General features: G+C 38.1%; 1 protein-coding gene across 12 annotated transcripts in view; it reads right to left on the bottom strand.

Annotated features, from left to right (window-relative positions):
- Nucleotides 1–14,900, bottom strand: part of SYNE1 (spectrin repeat containing nuclear envelope protein 1) — a 296,964-nt gene that overhangs the window by 246,489 nt on the left and 35,575 nt on the right. For all 12 annotated transcript variants that reach the window (XM_030498895.1, XM_030498904.1, XM_030498900.1 and 9 more), the window contains exon 3: nucleotides 679–740. In XM_030498895.1, coding sequence (XP_030354755.1) covers nucleotides 679–740 — 62 coding nt within the window. The remainder of the gene's footprint in view (nucleotides 1–678; nucleotides 741–14,900) is intronic.

The following is a 14,900-nucleotide window of genomic DNA, read 5'->3' as shown; positions in this document are numbered from 1 at the left end:
TAAATATTTTAATTTACTGGACTAATTGATAACTACAGTTAGAGCTGTGATGTGTGAAAACTCTGGGAAATGCCAGATTAAATCTCACTGCTTATGTTGTCAGATAAAGTTAGTACGAGTTGCAGCTTAATACTTTCAAAATTGTGTGTAAATCACAGTCTTTATTCTGCTAAAACCAAAAAAGGGAGTTTTATGTTGTGGTAAGAAGAAGCAACAATAGTTTCATGATAAACCCCAAGATGCATCAGGTAATTAATTCATCACTGGATTCATGAAGCACCATTTATGCTTGTAACCAGATCAGGATGCCTCTAACACACTACACAACAACTGACTCAAGTTTTATTCAAATACACTGTTTGTAATAAGGCTAATATTTCTATTTCATAGAAAGCAGTTTCATACATTTTCTCTGGCTGAAATAGTACCTACTGTGCTACTTATCCGTTTTAGCCAAAGGAGCTGGGTGGTTGTACGTAGACACCACTCGTACTGCTGCAGCTGACCGCTATCATGCTGAAACGGATTCATCCTTTACGGTGTACAGATAATGGGGATCCTTTTTTAAGTTTGTGCCATTCTGCTCAGACAAGTCTGATGTATTCTATACTCCAGGCCTTGTAGAGGCATAGATCAAAAAGGTTTGATTTTTAAAAAAATTTCAAAGCCATATATTACCTTAGCCAGATGAGTATTGATCCACTTTGTGAAAGTCCTTTTCTGCACTGACTCTTGCTCATCTGAGAAGAGAAAAAAAGGAAATCAGTTTGATTAGACATTGCTGAATATTTGTGGATGTGTATGATAGAAGAGTAGTACTCCCTAGTGACAACAACTGCATTTTGCATTTGCCAGAAATGCCACTATATTTTCTTGAGACAGTTAATTTTGCCCAGATCTACACGTAACAACTATTTCATATTCTTACAATAAAGCTCTGACACTTGACTATTTGAAGAATTTCACAGCAAGTCACAGCAAGTCTTAATGAGGCAATGACCTGTAAGACACCATTTCAAATCTGAATGCCAAAATAAATTTGAATTCTAAGTCCACACTATATTTACCCAAGTTCTAAGCACCTAGAACCTCTCTGTACTTTTTAACTAGAATCCAAGTCTCTAACAGTAAAGTTGCTTTTATGTAGAAAGTCAGCTAGGGACTTACTTAGGAAAAATACTCTTAGCATGTGTATTAGTAAATATTTAGAATGTAGAGTTAAAGATTTTAAATTGCATTATCAAGCTTATTTGTCCTCAGGGAGATCCTACCAGGGAGAAGCCATTAGCCAGTTCGGGCACTTTCTATATTGCTGCTTACTACCCCCTTAGTCCTGTCCTGAAGCACTTGTCTGATTTATAGTGAATTTCACCAATTCCCAAATAGTCCCTCAGGAACCGTTGCCAGCTGCATAGACAAAAATAGCTCCTGGATGAGCTTCTCAACTTCAGCAGCCAGGGTCATGGCTGCAGAGGGAAGAAAATCACAGCATTATAACCAATCCACAAAGTCCTGTCCTTTTTTTGTGGGGAATTGGTTTTGACACATGGGGTAATTTCACAACAGGGCCATTCAAGCATTTATGTTGGAGATTTTTCTCTCAAAAATGAAAGGAAATACCTATGACGCTGAAAACCAAATCATGTTATTACCATCATCAGTTCTGAATGAGCACCTTCCTTTCCCTACTGAAAATCCAAATAAATAAAATTGCTGTTAAATATTTACTTTTTATAAGAACACATGCATATCCCAAAACCTACAGACAGAAAATCTAATTTTAGCTACTGCCTTTGCTACTGACTTGTGCAGCACTGAATAGTGATTTAACCTCTTTCACATCTGTAAAATTAAAACGGAATATCCTTTAATCCCCTTTAGAGTTCTGTTATAGATAGCTACTAAGTTTAATGCACTACTAATAATAAGCTCCCTGATTTACTCATGCAGTGCTGCTCCACAGTGAGGGTACATAAAGATGCAAACTTCTGCACACAATTCATCAACCAAAATGTTATCTTAAATGGGACAACGATGGCTCCCTGACCACATATGAGCTTCCAAAAAGCTATGTGCATTATGACTTTGGGATATTTTCTTTATATGTAAACAATATCACATATATAAGAAATACCAGAGGAAAAAAAAAATACATATACTCTCCAGAAAGTAATTTTGCATTCTTTATTTTTGTTTTCTTTGATTTCATGAGGCAGGCTGTCTTACATCATTTTTAAAACATTCATTACATTCTCAGAATCTACTTGTTGCACTGACAGGCAAGTTATGAAAAATACCACTCAAAATACTTCACTGTGCTTCATTCAACACCGAATATTTTTGGCAGGGAGCATCTTGACTTGATACATGTCAATTGTTCCTACATTCTGAAAAACAGACTTCTCGAGGCATGGTTTCTAACCATGAACAAGATATTTCCCTTGTGACATAAGTAAACGTCTACTGTGCTTTGACAAGCAATTACATACACACGTAGCCCAATTAGTTTCAATGGAACTACTTGCACACTTGAATTGGGTTGTATGTGAGCAAGTCTGGGGATGGGGATCAAGTGCACACAGAATCAGTCCACCTCTGACTTCACTTGCACTTCTGTAACTTAAAATTCCCCAGCAATCCCGACACAACAGTATGCCAAAAGAACCAGGCCTTCAGAAGTCAAAACTTCTGATCAAAGAAATGAGTGAAAATGATTCCCTAATTTGTAGTTCCAATGATTTTTGGTGATTTAAGACACTGCCTCCTGACAACAATTGCAAGTTAGACAACCAGCTCTCAGCTTCTAAACATTTACCAGCAGAAGACATACCCAGTTTCGGTCATATCAATAGTCAACAGGAATAGCCTTTCAAAATTATTTGTTTCAATGAAATATATGTGAGCAATATATTCTTTATGAGCCCAACAGCAACTATTAATAATTTTACCATTGTAACATAACACACAAGTAATACATTGATTTTACAAATTTAGAAATTCTACTATAAATATGCTTTTTACAAATTTCCCTGGAAGCAAATGTGTTATTTTCACTGAACTGATGTAAATTCTCTGCAGAGGCACTCTTTTCTATATGCACAAAACACGTCATACAGTTTCTTACGCTCTCCCCACCTGCAAGGACTGTCAGCTCCTTATTTGCACCACTTACCCTGCCAGTACTGAAAGAACCCAGGAAGCAGATTTAATGATGTAACATTTCTGCCACCAGCACCTTTGTAGCGAGCCATAAGTACTGCTGCTGTGGCTGCTGCGTCTGTTGCTGCTGTGTCTGCTTCTCCTGTCTCGTGTAGTGTGCAGCGCTTCTTTAGAATACAGCCAAAAGTAATTTTTAAAGAACAATCAGGTTTTTCTCCTTCACTGGAAATGCAGGCCTCTTACACAAATCTCTCCACTTGCTCTTATCGGAGAATTCACATGAAGCCAAACCTTAAAAACACTGTTATATATTTTTGCAGAGATGCAACAACCAGACAAAGCCAGCTGTATTGGAAGTAGCAGTTCTGCTGGTCTCACTGCCATCATCCTTCTCCACTGTTTTCCTGTGGAAAGATTTTATTATCTGAGCACCAGCCAATCCGCTAGCAGAAACTTCTGATGTCAAGAGCCTGAATAATTCATCCAGGGACTGGGACAACCCAACTATGCTGCCAATATCCTAAAGCAGCAAGATGTGTGGCTGTAAAAAGCAATGCAGCCTTCTCACCAGTGCTTTTGTAACAATATACTGCTCAGTAAGCATAAAAATGGCTGAATGGCATAGCCCTTCTCTAGGTTGTCATACATAAAAAGGAAAGCAGCTTTTAAAAGCAACCACTTGGGTTCATCACGGCATACTCTATTTAGACATGGATGTCCTTCAGCTTTGCAAATGAAACAGTGAAGTGGAAGAAATAGCAAGCAATGAATCTGAACAGACATGTAGGCCACTTAGCTTTTAATCATATATTTGAACTGTTGTATAAGAAGGATGAAACATATGTAAGGATGCACAGAATTTTGGAGAGCACCTAGACTGGCCTGAAACATACTCAAATTCCTGATAATATGCAGTACTTTCTACTTCATTAAATCAGAGAACCAGAGCATTCGAACAGACTTTGTTTTGCTCTGGCTAAAAGAAGGCAGTTATGAAACACTATGTGTGGAGTCATATGTTGTTCGCCCACAGGGGCCAACAGGGTAGTACACACTACTGAAATGAGGAAAAAAAAGGCCCATCTTCATTAAGGACATTCTTCACTTAACGCAGCTGTGGAAAAGCTTGCAGAGTCACAGCAATAATATAGAGACTCTACTTATGGAAAGGAGAAATATTTTAAGCTACACAGTTTAATCAACACCTCCATAAATGATGTATTACCCCATTCAGGAGTACTGCACAGAACCAATACAGGCACATTTATTTTCCTTTAAGTCACCAGTTAATGTTTTTTATGCGACAATGCCAGGAGAGTTTTGCTTTTTAAAAAACAACAAACAAACAAAAAACATTGGTGGCAGCTCTAAGGCTAATATATTGTTTGTCAGCTGCTAAGTTTAATAGTAATACTATACAATTTTAGAAGAAAAAAAAAAGAATGAGGGAGAAATTGATTTCAGCAGCCACTGCAGTGCAGCTGACAAGAAGACTTAGCAGTACTGATCCAAGGAATGAGAATATATTTTTAAATGCCTCATACATTTAGGACTTCTCAATCTTTTATATTTTGAGATGACAGGATTTGCCAAAGTGTGGCTTTTGGCTATCTGCCTCTATTGAATGTCTTTAGCAGAGACAGTGAGACAGTCCCATTAACAGATCTGTTACCTAAATTTCCAAGCTTTGAGACCTAGGTCCGCACACCAACCATAGCCTGCTCTACCACTGAGCACCAGTCTGCTCCCCATCAGTTTCTGCAGAAAGGAAATCCATGCCCAAGGGCTTCAAGGTAACCAGTCATCCTTGGCCAAACCCCTACTCAGGAAAATTATGTGTATTGGCACTCATGGGTTCACACCATCATATACCATTGCTCAATCTTGAAATAACCTTAATATGAAGGTTTAGGGGACAAAGGTTTTATGTCATTTGGAAGAGTGAAAGTAGAGGATAAAAAAAACCCAACCCATACTGGTGGAATAGTTACAGGAAACTGAAGTGTGGAGAAGCAGTCTCACAGCTGCAGGAACACATCGCCTGCTGTGCAGCATGCTGCTGGACAGCAGTTGGCACGCTGCTGAGAACTTTCTGCTGTTACTGTCTGTCTGAAATGTATTTACAAAGTATGTATTTTGATTGTACACATTTGTTATTTATTTAATTTCTAAGATAGAAGGTGTCTATCCAGCCACTAGTTAGAAAGATACACAGAATACTTCATCACACAAAGAAGCTTGCATTTTAGAAAATACTTGGGTATAATCAATTACAAACCAAACAAATCAATATCTTTTATTTTGTTCTTAGTCAAATTATTCTTATACAAGCACATTCACCAATCAGTCTCTCTTGAAGCACTTGCGTGGACTGTGCAAGCACTTTAAATTTTGAAACGTGGAAACCCAAAAGTTTAGCCAACGCCAGTGAATGTGTGCTGAAACTTGGGCTGTTGGCTCCATCTCTCAGCAGCACTTTGACTATCACAGAATATGGTTATACTGTGGGAGACTTCCGGTCCTTAAATCTAAGTTCATGCCCTGTTGTGCCCATATTCTCATATGCACGTCAAATGTTCCTGCTCCATCCAGACACGTTATCTGCCACTTTCCTGTGCTCTTGTTTTCACAGGAAGCAACAGAGCATGAACGGAGCACAGTGTACTGATTTAATCTCGATCCTTAGAACCCAGGACACGGTCCAGACATCACCATACTGCCCATAACTGCTCTTCACTTTGACTAGAAGGGCTTCTCTTGGCATTTGGAGAAGCAAACACGATTTCTGCAGTGAATTGGAAGATGTTCCCAAATGCCATTTTTATGACTTTGTGCATCTTTCCTGTGTCCAGTCCTCACAGCACACTTGCTCCTATTTTGTGTTTTCAGTGACTAAAGAACTGTAATTAAATTGTTCTGTTCCCTATTTTGCCTGGATGGGCTGCATTTTGTTCTTTTCCACATATAGAAGAAGAATGTATTCAGAACTAATCAATTAATGTATTTGCATTTTATGTTTATCACACTTCCGCCTGTGCTGCTGCACTACTGTTATTCACATCATCTCCACTAAATGTATCTTAATCTCCATGTGGCCGTAAATATATTACTCATTTTCATAGTATCTGCACTCAACTGTATACAGTCAGAAATGAAAAGAACGCTTATTAGAAAACCATTATGAGGTCATTCAATTCATCTTTAAAAGCAGTATTCTGAAGAAGATATTAACTAAAATCAGGATGTTCAGCATTTGAGATAATTATGCACAATGGCTTCAGCACGTTCTGAAAGATTGCGGATTTGCTGCTCTGCAGGTGTCTGTTTATTCACCACGTAGCATGGTATGGGCAATAATGAATTTAGTGTTCACACAGAGATGTCTTTTTCTGCACAATACACAAGATGAAAACAGTCTGATACAACTGATCAGAGCCAACTTAGTATTTGTTCTTTTAATTACTTATTTTCCTTGATTTTAAACTTAAAAAGATTGTTTGGATGGTGACAGGAACAAGGTCACCACTGTGCTGCCTACTGTAGAAAGGCTATAATTGGTCTTGGAAAATATATTAGAGAAAGAAATGAGCACCAGAAAAGGAAAAACTCTCTAAATTAAAAACCATGCAAGAGCACCAGAGCAGAAGGCTGCAATTGGATATGAATATATTTATGCTGCAGTTGAGAAATGTTTTCACTCTTAGAAGAACAACGCTCTGAAGCGATCTCCCAGAGCTTGAACAGAATTTTATTAGTGTGGTAGCCTATAAAGGCAGATTACACATGACATAGAAGACTTTTTTCAGTCTAAGATGTCCTGTACACCTACCATGAAAATACAAACTTCCAAATGAGGTGAAATTATCTATGCAAAAGTAGGGCTGCAAGTATGGGAGAAGTGCACATGATGCCACTCTTCATTGTGTTGCTGAATCTGTCCCCCTGTACTGGGCAGTGTGTGGCACAGGTACACCTACCCTTTTCTGATGACAAAATGAGCATCCTTTAAAGTAGGATTTTAGACCTTTATCACACAGTGTTCCAGTTTGCCCCAAAATCAGTTAAACATAAGAAAAGCAAACCAAATAAAAATGGAATTTTAAAAAGCACTGTAATGGAAATTAAAAGTTAGCATTGTTACTACTGAGTATTAACAACATTCAATGCTAAAAATATACTACTATTACAATGTAATCTGAAGCACACAGATCTTGCTGGTGAAAATCATATTTGAAAACCAGAAGCTGAAAAATTTAGGCCCACTGCTGCTTAACATCTTCTGCACATTTTTATATAATTCACTGTAATTACTGCTTGAGTCCATCTGTAGGAATCAGATACCACAGATACAATTATTTTTTTCTTAAACATTTAAAAACACATTCTGTAGATGTGAACTGCTAAAATATAGTTCATTTAAACTGAGCTACATAAACTGCTGTTAGCAGAATTTTACTGCAATCATGCAAAGAGAAAAATCATATTTGTGTACTTTAACTTGGAACATAAATTGTGAAATCTTATGTATTTGTATAGAATTTATATGCATAAACAACAAAAGACAAGCCACACCCAAAACTGTGAAGTGCTCAGTCCCTAACTGAGCACTTTTTCCTTTGAAGTGTAGAAACTTAGGGTATCAATTTTACAACTAAGCACATCTTAGACAAAAGCAAGATTCCAGTTAACCTCACAGAATGCTTAAGGTTGGAAGGGATCTCTGGAGGTCACCTGGTCCTACTTCCCGTCTCACATGGGGCCACCTACAGCCAGTAGCCCAGGACCATGTCCAGAAGGCTTTTGAATATCTCCAAGGATTGAGACTCCACAACCTCTCTGGACAACTTGTCCCAGAGTTCAGTCATGTGAAAAAGTCAAAAAGTGTCTCCTTATGTTCAGAGGGAACCTCACAGTTTCAGTTTGTTCCCATTGTGCCTGCTCCTGCCACTGGGCACCACTGAGAAGAGCCTGGTTCTATTCTCTTTTCACCCTCCCTTCAGGGACTTGCATGCATTAACAAGATCCCCCTGAACCTTGTCTTCTCCAGACTGAACAGTCCAAGCTCTCAGCCTCTCCTCATAGAAGAGATGCTCCACTCCATTCCTCATCCTCATTCTTGCAGTCTCTGTGCTCTTAGGGTTACATGAACATCGTGAAAAAAATGTACTGCTTTGACCACCTTGCCTGATAATGTCCATTCACCAACAGTGAGTTCTCCTCATGAAAGCTGCATTGCACAAATCATTCTGAACTTCAACCACCATCATACTCAAATTAAACATCCAAATACCCCACTGAATATACCTAATTGCCTAAACATTTAAGGAGCCATCAAAGTGGTAAGAATTATAGCCTGGTCTGTGTTTTCAGCCACCCAAAGGTAAAAGAGGCTGCCAAAACTTCAACACAAATTGGTGAGCTACAAAGTTCAATTCTATTAGGATTTGTTTCAGTGAAAACTTGGTGCCTACAGACAATACTATTACAGTAACTAAGGGCTGTCAAGGACTGGAAGGCTGTAAAACTGCTCAACCATGGAAAGATAAAGGGAGCTAGTAAAGAAACTGTCTGATATAGAGCTACAAACAGTAAAGAAATATAAACAAGCTTATGATTTACTGCAAGCAATGCTTTAACAAGCCAATGGAAATAAAATTATTTTTTGTCTTTCCATCTACAAGCTATTTGTGATGCAAAGAGTTTTAATTTTAGATTAGCTGTTTCTTCACTTTTTTCTCAATGCATGAATGAATAAATAGGAACTTCAGAGATACATTTGGCAAGAAGCACAGTTCTGGCTATCCCTGCAAAAATCTATCCTAATTTGTCCAAATTACAAGCCTTTTCAAATCCTCACATTTATTTAGCACTTAGACTCTCTGACAACCCACCTTCATAACCTTGATGAAGCACTAAGCAGACTGCACATATGCTATTCCCACAGAGTCGCTGAATGTGCTTCAGCTCAGGGAATATCAGGCAAAAATCAATCTTTACTGCCCATAATTGCTGCAGCTCCAAGTAATCCCAGAAAGAAACTCTTCCGCATGCTCAACACCTATTCCCACTTTCTCTCCCATCGTCATGATGGCAGCTAGATTTAGCAACCTGTTTCAGACCTAGAAGTGAAAAAGCTGAGTTAAAGGGAGGAACCTGAGGAGGAAAGAAGAAAGGTGTGAATTATCTAGAGAGCATGTACCCAGAAGGTGGGAAAAACCTCTGACTGGCAGCTGGAAAAGTGAAAGAAACAGGTTGAATCTGCTCATGCTATTGAACATCTGTCCTTGAACATCTGATACTATTATAATTACCAAAACAACTCATAGAAGTTACATATGCCAGATGTAATTGTGTCTGTACAAACTTTATTTTCTTCCCTTCTATGCATGCGACAAGATCAGTCTTTAATTAAACAACCACATAGGTTTCATCCAAATGCCCCCTACCATTTTTGGTGCATAAATGTAAAATGGTCAGTTAATAAACTGTGGGGTTTCATATTGCTTACAAGTTTGCCCTCCCAATCAGACCTAATGATTAGGCATGTGACTTTGCAATTCTTGCACTATTTCTGTAACATTTCTTATCTATGATATGAAAGGCCTATGAAAAATAACAAGGAAGAGGTAATTAAGTTAATTAAAAAAAAAAAGACAAAAGAAAGACAAAAAAAAAAAAATTAAAAAAATCCCCAAAGCCCAACTCTTTTGAAAAGAAAAATGTAAAAGAAAACTCATTAACAATGTTCATGAAAACAATTTAAATTCCTCAGCTGAAAACAGATCTGAGGAATGATGGATTTGACCATACATCAAAATTAGTCTGGTCTCTGAATATTATTCCATTCCAAAATCCTAGGATGTAAGCTGATAATCAGCAACTATGTATCTTCACGTATAACTTTCATATGTTCATATACTATGCCAGTTTATTCAGTGGAACTTCACTGATTGGAATGGAATGACTCTGGCATAAAACTGGCCATTGTTCAAATTAAAATGCACCTGTCTAGGCACCGATGACTATCTTTCAAGGTGATTTGGCATGCTCCTGTAAAACACCACAATAAGCAATTAAGTAGATCAAACTGGTATTGTCACTGCTGTGTTTCCCTTTAACAGTTCTTTCTGTAGTAGCAAATCACAGACACCACCATACAGGTGACAGAATATTTGTAGCAACTATGTCACTTAAAAGGACAAGAAGCAAAACTCGGTTATCGTATTAGAATAATGAAGTCCCTTGTCTTGTTGTAGGGCAGGAGCAGTAGTACTTGTGCCATGGAGAGGGAAAGCAGCCTTCCTGCCCTTGCCAGCTCAGCAGAAACTGAGCTTAACAAATTCAGTGGGACTGGTGCAGCAAAACCTGAGGCTTCTGGATAACGCTGCCCTGAAGGAAAAGGCAGTGGTGGCCTGCAAACAAATAATCCTCCTCATCCCTAATAGCCAGGAGCAAGCTAGGCTTAACATCAAGCATCCATGATACATGGGGGCTGCCCTTTAGACAGAAACGAGATACTAATTTTGCATAGTGGCAATTACTTTTTAAAAGGCCTACTAGGTTACTATCCCTCTTATATCTGGTCCTGCCTCCCCCTCCTGCCCATTTTTTTTGTAGCAGTAAATTATTTTCTTAATAATTTACTTACACATAACCATGATCTTAGTCATCATTCATACCCTAAATCTGCACCATGCAAACTAAAGAGAATTTAGCAGGTGAATCAAACACTTGTCATTGAAATTATACCTTGCATTGGCAACCATTTCTCATGTGAAATACAAAGGTACACTTCCTTCATATTGTTTTACGGCATATGCATTTGTAAAGAGAAAATATTTCCCTGTTATGCAAAAAAGTTATGCTGTTACTGGTCCCTGCTGAATAAACTCCTTCAGTTACCACCTCCAAGCACCGATTTTTCCTAGAAATAGTATTTTTGCAAGAAGCTTGAAAACTGGAAGGTAAACTGGGTTCATCAAGTCCACAACTTCTCACGGTAAGAATTTCTTTCTGTTCTCCTGTGGGAACCCTGTTCTAATTAAATTGACAACATCTTGATTTTGACAGATGTATTCTTCTGTATAAAAGTAAGCAGAAGACGATATTTCCCCAAACGGCATTTCATATGTACTGGATATCCAAAAACATATTAAAATAGTATGAAAAAGAAGAGATTATAAACATATTCAGAGCAGGTTGTTCAGCAAACAAAACAGAATATAACAAACCATCACCACAAAATGCATAAAAACAAGGATATCTCAAATTTCCCCAGGAATCATGCTGTGACTAAGCACTGTTCACATTTAATATATTCCTTGTCAAATGTGACAATTATTAGTTATATTTTTAATCAGAAAAATTCTTTAACATTTTATCATAGCTTTTATTTAACTGAATGACTGAAGACTACCCACAGGGCATCTAAAACACAGTGAAAGAAAACCCCACTCCACTGAAGCAAAATGATATCTTGCTTATAACAGTAATTGTGGCTGAACTTCTGAAGTTTCACTAAAAATTCCAAACCTAAGGCACTAGCACACAGATAGCAATATGCAGCCTGAACACTTTAACCCAAAAGAGGGGCCTTATGCATACGGAATCAGTGTCTTGCGTTACTTGCCCTTTAAGAAGAAATGAAGGGATGGGGTCTGGTTCAGCCTGGAGCAGACATGGCTTTTGGAGGACCTAGCTGCAGCTCCCTAGTAGCCATGGGGAGGCCTGTCATAACATGGAGCTGGGTTCTTCTGCAGCATGGCAGAAGGATGAGAGACAGTGGGCAGAAACTGAAACAAGAGATACTGTTTCAGGAAAGCAAATGCTTTCTCGCTCAGAGGACTGTCAGGCAGTAAATCAGGTCATCCAGAGAGGCTGTGCAGTCTATGCCCATGGAGATGAAGCCCTGAGCAACCTGGTCTGAGCTCACAGCTGACCCAGCTGTAAGCTGGAAGTCAAACTACAGACCTCCTTCCAGCTTGAATTTTCCTACCATCATATGGCACAGAGATAATGTCAGGCCTACCGACAAAGAGATAGTAGAAATCAATTTTTACAAAAAACTAATAGGAGCAAAACCAAATGAAGTTAATTCGGTAGACCAGAGATCTGCACAGTAACCGAAAAACACACATACACATGCTGCTTTAAGGAGGCTTGTTCATCCCATACTGGCATAATTGTGCACAAGTGAAAGCAGTTACGAGATTGTTCAGTCATCCATACAGAAAAGGAGAGCTGTCACAACTACACACATTTAGAAAGTTTTTGTTGAAAGTACTATTTTATTAAATCTCAGAAGTTTGTTACATCCATCTAATTTTCAGGTTCCAAAATAATCTTGATGAATACTCCCTGCTGCCCGGAACACGAGTGCTCAATCTCCAGCCCTAGAACAGATAAATCTGACACGTACATTTCAGAGCCCTTGACATTTCACTGCTAGTAATTAAGGAAGTAACAAGATCAGTCTCAAGGATCACGTGTAAGTTACATGTATTTTGATTTGCCGTATATTGCCAGAAAAAAAATCTTTGTCTTGGTCCAATTCACACTCAAGCAGAAAAATGCAGTAAGAATACATCTTCAAGAACAAAAAAACTCCTCCTTTCCCTCAGCTTATTCACACCTCACACCACAGAATGAGCTTCAGATGAAACTCTGCAAGCTAAATATGCATGTGTATGCGAATTTTATGAGGCACTCTGTGGAACTATCTGCAGCTAAGTGAGGTAAACAATAATACCTACAGCGTCATAAACATAATTTATTGAAATGATTCCTGTTTTGTTGAACAGTTACATTGAACATTATACTGTTCTGGCTGTATTTATTCCTGCCTTTGGTTTGCCCTGATGAAACTCCTGCTGAATACGAAGGCAGAGTAGCATGGAATTTACTGCGCTTTTCTTTACAGAAAGAAAACCCCAAACAGACCTTCCAGACTTTAAATCCATTTTATATGCTGGAGCAGTGTGAAAGTAGGTTCCCTTAAACCAAGAATATGATCCAAAGATGAAGTCAAATCAATGCTCGCATGGTTTGTATTTGTTGTATTTCTCAAACATCCTTGTAATACTTCTGCTGTGCAAGTACATGCTGATTGCTTGATATGGCAATGGCATATGCCTAGTCAATGGCAATGACTAGGCAGCTAATTACAGGTTCAGAAGACATTAGCAATTGGTATAATAACACTCATACATGTTCCAGTGGGCACAACACACTATTTATATCCATAAGCACAGACACAGTAACCTCATAAACTAAGAGACAATACAGTAGGTAGAATATCCACATGCTGCAGGACTTACATCTATCTGTGGTACCAGAAACAGTGGAGTGCATGAACGTTCATTGTGGAAGCAAAATGTCTTCCCAAATTTCCTCTGGGCCCTCTAAGTGTGAACTGAATTACAAACTCAAAATTCTTTCACTTCTACCTAAATTGCTGCCTTTCACAAAAAAAGTGTTATGGAAACCCATTGGATATTTTTAATCTAGTCGACCTGGTGGTCCTCAAATACACTGAATACAAACACATATCACAACCCATAAGGGCATGACAACTTGGCTGCATTAAGTCCCTACTGTTCCAACTTTGGCATCATTAGGAAAGGGCAAGGATCAGAGAAGGCATAGGACACCACCCAACTGACTTCTCTTCTGGGTGATCAAGACCCCAGGAATCTGGGACACATATGTTCAACTTAGTTACAGACATTACTGCAGACTCCAACTTTCTTGTCTTCTTTACAAGCTTTGCTTCATGCTCAGCAGAGTCAGCAGAAAGTATTTATTACTGTGTAATATCATACTTCATCACACCCACTTAACATGAAAAAGATTGAATCACAAAAAAAGCCAGGCTTTGTGAGAAGCATATATCTTCTTAGAAATTGCCAGAAATGTTCATTAAAGTAAAAATAAAAACGTGGATAAATCCACTGAAATTAACTTCTATATGTACTTTATAACAAACTTCATCACTTACATCACTTACTTTTAAATGAGAGGATTAAAGAGTACCCTACATTTAGCAACATAACATCTTCCCTAAAATTTGTACATACTACAGAAACATAGGGTAAAAACACCTGAGTAAAAACTTTGTTAAAGCAATCTTGTTTGGTTGTTGGGTTTTTTTTCCACTGTATCTAGGATATGTTTCTTCCTTTTGTTTTATTTTTAGTCACCATCGTATTTAGAAAAAAAAAAAGTAACTCTAACCTATATATTGGGTTTGTTTTGTGCAACTACTGTTTTATTAATTACATTTAGCATATAACTCTTCCCTTTCTGTGTGATGGTTTCATGACATACTTGAAGCCACCTTCTAGAAAACTTAAAAGTTCACTGCCTGATTGTGATTTCACACTGAGCTATTCCACTGACATCATTAGGTTACATGAAAGTCGAGCATGAAGAAATCCCTAGTGAGCTGAGTTTATGTAGACTGAAGTCTACACGCAATTGTTAACCCAAACTAAATGAAAGGAAAAACAGGCCACACAGATTTAAACTTTACCTTTCTAAAATCATTCTTTTTCCTTTTGTTACTCCCAAGGAAGCTTCTATTGTATTCCCAAAATAGCAAAACAAAATTATAATGAAAACCCACACAGACACAAAGTATCTGAATTTTGTAATCAGTAAACAAAACCCCTGTGAGGCTCTTCAGGATCCACAAGAACTCTTCTCAGTTTTGTCTAAAGATAACAGAATACTGAAAGGCAAAA

Source organism: Strigops habroptila, chromosome 10 (assembly GCF_004027225.2).
Source record: "Strigops habroptila isolate Jane chromosome 10, bStrHab1.2.pri, whole genome shotgun sequence".
Lineage (NCBI taxonomy): Eukaryota > Metazoa > Chordata > Aves > Psittaciformes > Psittacidae > Strigops > Strigops habroptila.
Note: the sequence above shows the minus strand (reverse complement) of the source record. Positions and strands in the feature narration are given on the sequence as shown.